General features: G+C 36.8%; 1 protein-coding gene across 1 annotated transcript in view; it reads right to left on the bottom strand.

Moving 5' to 3' along the window:
* Positions 1-2,347: 2,347 nt before the first annotated feature.
* ZNF81 (zinc finger protein 81) overlaps positions 2,348-7,152 on the bottom strand; it is a 14,466-nt gene continuing 9,661 nt past the window's right edge. The window contains exon 2 of the mRNA XM_007958394.1: positions 2,348-4,056. Within this exon, the coding sequence (XP_007956585.1) occupies positions 2,348-4,056 (1,709 nt within the window). The remainder of the gene's footprint in view (positions 4,057-7,152) is intronic.

Below are 7,152 nucleotides of genomic sequence, written 5' to 3'. Positions count from 1 at the left end.
CTACACACACACACACACCCACATGCACATACTCACACACACATATACACATACACAGTATAATTGCAATAGATACTCCCATTAAAAAATGGGAGGAACAAGAGGCACACAACAGTCACTGGTCCATAACTATAAGAAATACAATAGAGTAAATGTTGCAGGACCCCTACTCCAAGGGTAGATAATGTTTCTTGATTATGGCACAGTTCTCCCTAGAAGTGGCTCCCCATTCCATTTTACTATACTGTTCTTGGGCCTTCCATCTGAGATGCCCTTCTTTTGTCATAAGAAATGGTCCATATTTGCAGTTGAGTAGCTTTCGTACACTGCTTCCTGTTCCCAGAATTAAGTTAGGGAGGGGAGTTCAGAGGCCACTTTTCATTTGAACTGGTTTTGTCCCTTTAGATCCAACATGGAGAAAATTTTCACTAGTAAAACTCTCTTTTAAAACTTTGAGTTTCATATGAATCTGGTTCAGATCTACTCTATGCCCTAAATGCCACATTGACAATTCTTTTTAAGCTAGGCCTCTCTTTGCTTTGTGCCATATGTCAGGCTGCTGTGCAATAATGCCATAAAGCTTGATAGAAGCGCTTTTGTTTAGCTGAGAGGATATTGCAAGCACCAACTTAAATATTTCACACATTTTGACAAAAGATCTTACAACCACACCTATAATCTGATCTTTTCTCTGAAGCCTTTTTTTTTTTTTTTTTTAAATCCTGAGGCTATTTTGATGACTGAAGAGACTAGAAATGTGAAAGAGTTATTTTCCAACCTAGGAAGTCCTGGATTTTCTTTTAAATTCTCCTTGTAAATGGAACAGTTACCTTTTCAGATCATCTCTCTCTTTACATTACCGGTAATATGCCACTAAAAGAAGCACAGTGACACTTCCAACATTCTGCTGGAAATCTCCTTACCTAGATCCACAAGTTCACATTCTCTGTCTTCCCAAAGAGCATGGTGACTATTTTGTCACTTTTTTTCTTTATTAAATAGCATGGGTTGCTATCTTTTCCAGCTTTTACCAACAGTTTTTTTTTTTTTTTCACTCTTTTTACAGCTCCCACCTGTTGCCCATGCCTAAAGTCCATGCTGAACTTTTATGTTTGGTACAATGCATTCTCCCCACTTTTAAGGTATTACTTAGCATTTAATTTGCAACAAACTACTGTAAAACTTAGTCATTTAAACTAATAATCATTTTCACCTCACAATTCTGTAGGTTGGCTGGGATAACTAGTACAGCTTGTCTGGTGTGGGCCAGCTTCCCTGGTGCTGGAAGTCTAGGAAGACTTCAGTCACATTTGTGGCAGTTGACAGGTTAGCTGGTATAAGAGGCCTCAGTTGGACTGGCTTGTCTCTGCTCCCTGTGGCTTCTTGTGCTCCAGTTGGGTAACTTGAGCTTCTTCACATGGCGGTCTCAGGATTCCAAAGAGTACTAAGAGAAGTTAAAAGCCTCAAGGTAGGTTTTTCATGCTTTCCAGGCCTCTTCTTGAGTCTCTTTGCTAATGTCACCTTGTGAGAAGCAAGTCACATGGGCAAGCTCAGCGTTAAGGAGAAAGAGACGACCTCTAAATTAGAGAAACAGCAAAGGAACATGCATAAAGTGATGGGAGAAATCTGTGGCTATTTTGCATTCTAACACAATGAAGATAAAAATACTGTCATGAAAACTAGTATGTATGATAGGATTATATTATGTATTTATGTAAAATTATATCTGCAGATGGCTATATATATAAAGACATAATGACTTTTAAATTGTAGAGTCACTTGATAGAAATATTCAATAGGCAACATTTTATAGACACAATTCATACTAAATTCAAAAAAAGAATTTCAATTTTTCTTCAATTTCAATTATTCCTTCTGTTATACAATGTGTTCTGCTACAAACACCCTTTATAGAAGTGAGACTACTATATATATATAAAATTTTGTTGTCCTTTCATTTTGTAGTTAAATTGCTTTATGTACAACAGTAAGCATGACTATTATTTACATAATTTCACATCATCCTTCCTTTAGAATTTGGTAACAACTTGCCTTATAATACTTCTTATAAAAAAGCTTTTCCTAATGCATAAAACTGATAACACATTTTTCCCAGCAGGAATTCTATTTCCTTTTGTGAGACTGTGCAAATATGGAAATTTCCCCCTCATTCAGTGCACTTAGAGTGTCTCTTCTAATTTTTCTCATCTAGAGTGAGATAACATGATGAATGCTTTTCCTTATGCAATATATTCATATAGGATCTGTCTCAGATGAAGTCTATAATATACACTTAGACCTGATTTCTGTGATAAGGCTTTCTAATTTTCAAGAAACAGGGTTACTTTCATGTATGAATATTGCGATGCATACTAAGAACTGATTTCTGTGTGAAACCCTTTCCACAGTCACTGCATTTATAGGGTTTATCTCCAGTATGAATTGTCTGGTGTTTATTGAAATTTGATCTGTCAGTGAAGGCTTTCCCACATTCTGCACATATGTATGGTTTCTCTCCGGTGTGAATTCGCTGATGTACTTTGAGATGTGGTTTCTTGGAGAAACACTTCTCACAGTCAGTACATTTATAAGGCTTCTCTGTAGTATGAATTCGCTGATGTGTAATTAACTCTGACTTCTGGATGAAGGCCCTTCCACAATCTGTACAAACATAGGGTTTCTCTCCAGTATGAATTGTTTGATGTTTATTGAAATTTGATCTGTCAGTGAAGGCCTTCCCACATTCAGCACATATATACGACTTCTCTCCAGTATGAGCTTTCTGATGAGTATTGAGATTTGACCTGTTGGTGAAGGCCTTCCCACATTCAGTACATATGTAGGGTTTCTCTCCTGTATGGATTCGCTTATGCATCTGGAGTTGTGACTTGGAAGGGAAGGATTTTCCACAGTCATTACATTCATAAGGCTTTTCTCCAGTATGAATTCTTTGATGTGCAATCAAGTGTGCCTTCTGGATGAAGGCCTGTCCACATTCAGTACAAATATAGGATCTCTCTCCTGTATGGATTCTCTGATGCATCCTGAGTGTTGATTTTTGAGTAAAGGCTTTTCCACAGTCACTACATTTGTGATGTCTTTCTCCAGTATGAATTTTCTGATGTATATTGAGAGCTGAGTTCAAGGAGAAGCCTTTCCCACATTCATTGCATTCATACAGTTTTTCTCCAGTATGAGTTGTCTGATGCCTAAACAGAGATGACGTCTGGAAAAATGATTTTCCACATTCATTGCATTTGTAGGGTTTCTCTCTAGTATGAATTTTCTCATGCATAATTAATTCTGAATTCTGCATGAAAGCCTTCCCACATTCAGTACATACATGTAGTTTTTCATCTCTATGAACTCTCAGATATATACTGAATAGCTGCTTCTGTGTAAAAACATTTGCACATTTGCTAAGTTCATGAGGTTTTTCCACTGTATGAATTCCCTGAGCTGAAAAAAGGTGTGACTTATTGGCAAAGATCTTCCCAAATTCAGTACGTGTGTTTGCTTTCTCCCCAACAGGAAATTTCAGGTTTTGACTGAGTGCACGTTTGAGGCTGAGGAGTTTTCCACACTGATTACTTCCACATAATTTCACTCCTGTATGATTATTTTCATGGCTAGTATAGGAAGAGGTCTGGGTAAAAATCTGACCATGTCCAATAATTTTATCAAAGTTCTTTGTTGCATTGTTTTTATTATGAATACATAAGTCTAAATTATGCTTAAAACTCTTTCCAACTAAGTCACGTTTATGGAGTCTTTTCTGTGAAGGAATAAGATTTGAGCTTGGATGAAGAAATTTTTCAATGCTTTTATGTTCATAATTCCACTCTGTAGTCAATATTTTCTTATTGATGAAAGCAGCATGACTCAGAGGTTTGTTTTGCTTTTCTTGATCTCTCTCTATCTGTTCAGCGTCTTGCCACAGCTCTTCTAAAATAGAATACAATGAATCACCTCTTGTATCTTTTCCCTTCATTTCACTATGAAATGCAGCTTTTCCAGTAATTCTGTGTTGTGAGGTCTCAATCTCAGATTTGCCATCTAAAAGAGAAAGAAAAATTAAAATGTATACAAAGCTTAGATAGTAGAAGACTGAGAAGCTACATGTAAACTAATCCAGATTGGAATACAGAGCAACTGTTAAATATGATGGTGATGATGATGACAATGATGAAAATGACAGGAAACACATATATAGCATTTATTATGTGCCAAGCACTTACAAGGCACTTATAATTTTCCAAGCATTAAGATATGGAGCTCTGGTGGCATAGTGTCTAAGGCATCTGACTGCTAACCAGAAGGCTGGTGGTTCAAACTCACCAGCCACTCCTCAGAAGGAAGACTTGGCAACCTACTTCTGTAGAGATCAAACCAAAAACCAAACTCACTGCCACTGAGTCTGTTCCAACTCATAGCTACCCCTCCTTGGGTTTCTGAGGCAGTATCTCTCTATGGAGGTAGACTGCCCAGTCTTCCTTCCAAGGAGTGGCTGGTAGGTTTGAACTGCCAGCCTTCTGGTTAGCAGTCAAATGCCTTAGGCACTATGCCACCAAAGCTTATATATGTATGTGTGTATATCTTGTATACATACACACACACACATATAGATATAAGGTCTTTTATGCTCAAAAGCCTTATGAGGTATCTATTATGATCAATCTTTTGCAGACAAGGAAAGCGAAGCTTAGAATGGTTATGTAACTTCTTCTAAACCATGGTTATTAAATGTTGTATACTGTAATTCAACATAAGCAGTCTAGTTCTACTTTGGTAGGAGGCTTGGATATCTAGTAGAGTGGACAGGAGATTTAAAAAAAAAAACGAGGGTTTTAAGCAGGAAATATCTGTGGAGAATGTAGGCTTGGAGGAGGTGGCTCAGAGTCTAAGTCCTCATGTTTTCAATTCCAAATCATCACTAATCTTGCTGCTTCATCTTGCTTGTTAGCAACAATACCAAATTAATGTGATCCCAAATCCATTATATTCATTTTAATAGGAATTTAAATAAGGAACTTTAATAAGTCATATATTTTTATGGCAATCACAGCCATCCTGACCTATACAAACAATAAATGGATGTCGATACTCCAACTCTCTATCCAGGTGTAATTGTTTTTCTTGGATTTAAAATTACACATATCTAATTAAAAAAAAAAAACATAAAATAGGGAAGAGGACAAGCCATCTGTGGTGGAAACTGCAAACTGTCCATTACAATGGAGATGTTTCCCCATTATTTTACATTAATAGACTTGTAGTCAGACATATGTCTGCCCTGTCATGTAACATTTCCTAGCCTCCTTTGCAAGTTGGTGTGGTCATATGACAATGTTCTCAAAAGAATATGAAAGAAAATGAAATATCTTAGGTAATGAAATGTATCAGTGGAATTAAAGATGAACTAGAAACAAGAAGAGAGTCTGCAAATTCCATCAGGGACAGCATAGTCCAAGCTAAGAAAATATAGACCTGTTTTTGGTGATGCCACTAGGAAGTAAGATGAGAGGATATCTAAATAGCATTCTTTTTAAAAGGAAAGAACAGTAATTGCCGAGTAATTAGTAAAGAATATAATTAAGAGGGAAGAAGAAACACAGTAAAATCTAACAAAACATTGAATGTGAGTAGGATTCCTGATTTGGGCAATGATGATGCCAAGACCTGATCTACTAAAGGTGAATAAAGTAGAAACTAAATACTGTCAGTATGGAGGTAGATGTGGTGCTAAGACACAGTTATAACATCTAGCAATGTAAGTATGGAAGGCATCAAAATACAAATTAAAAAATCAAAGCGTTCTGAATGTACGACTCCTTAGAGTTAATTACGATAGAAAGAAATAACCAGAAGACAGTAAACAGCAACTCAACCAAGAGACATCTCAGAAAAGTCTTTATGGAAAAACAAATGAGAAAATTAAGTACCAATCAAGAAGAAAGAGGGGAAAAAACTATGGTTAGAAAAGGATAAAATAATAGGAATAAGCAATTCACAGAAGGCGAGATATAAATGGATAACAGATATTATAAAGGGAAATAAAACAATTCAATACTACTTTACATCCATAAGATTGGCCACAAAATAATAAATCAGCAGAATGTAAGATGCTGATGTACATATGATGAAAGGGACACATTTGTGCATTGCATGAATACCCTGATGATTAAGCAATACTATTCCTATATGAATGTCCCTGAGGAATAATCTCATAGGCCCATAAGGTTATGTGTATAAGAAGTCATATATTTTTTTAAAGGATCAGGTTTACTAGTCTGATAGAGCCTGGTGAAACCCCTGAGACTATGGCCCCTAGTTGCCCTTCAGGTCTGGAATTGAACCCACTCCTGTGGCTTCCAGCTAAACAAAAGACAGGCATATGAGCTGAACATTTACATTAGGTAGATAACACTCCCTGGAGAGATCAATCATGGGAGAATAGAAGGGCTGTGTATGCACAGGGAGACAGTTCGGGGGGGGGGCAAGAGTGACTGTGAGGGAAGGACACAGGGAAGCAGTAACTATGGGGAAGAAGTGGGAAGAGAGCTATTGCATAGTGGGAAATTGTAGTCAATATCATGAGACAAAGTGTATGTGAACTGCTGTATGGAAAATGAATTTGCTCTATAAACTTTCACTCAAATCACAAAAAATTGAGGTATCATTTACCTATAGTAGGAGCTCTAGTGGCACAGTTTGGTTGATGGTTTGAACCCACCAGTTGCTCTGTGAGGGAAAGATGAAGCAATCTACCTCCATAAAGATTTACGACCTTGGAAACCCTATGGGAGCAGTTCAACTCTGTCCTATAGGGCAGTAGGTTATCTATAGTAAAGTGAAGATCTTAACGGTAGAGCTCGATGACTTTTTTCACAGGTACACACCGATGTAATCACCACCCAGATCAAGATACAAAACATTTTATTTATCCCAGAAAGTTCCCTTGTAGCTCCATCTAGTCAATAACTGACTCTCAGAGAAAACAACTATTCTGACCATAGACCGTCAATATAATTTATCACCATAGATTTTTGCTTGTCCTTCAATTTTATATGAATTGAACTATACAGCATGTAATCTTTATCATGTCTACCTTCCTTTTTTCAAATAATTTTTAAATATTTGGGAAAAAAATTA

Source organism: Orycteropus afer, unplaced genomic scaffold (genome assembly GCF_000298275.1).
Source record: "Orycteropus afer afer isolate SDZICR_OR568_19922 unplaced genomic scaffold, OryAfe1.0 scaffold00957, whole genome shotgun sequence".
Lineage (NCBI taxonomy): Eukaryota > Metazoa > Chordata > Mammalia > Tubulidentata > Orycteropodidae > Orycteropus > Orycteropus afer.
This window is presented reverse-complemented; position numbering and strand designations above follow the sequence as displayed.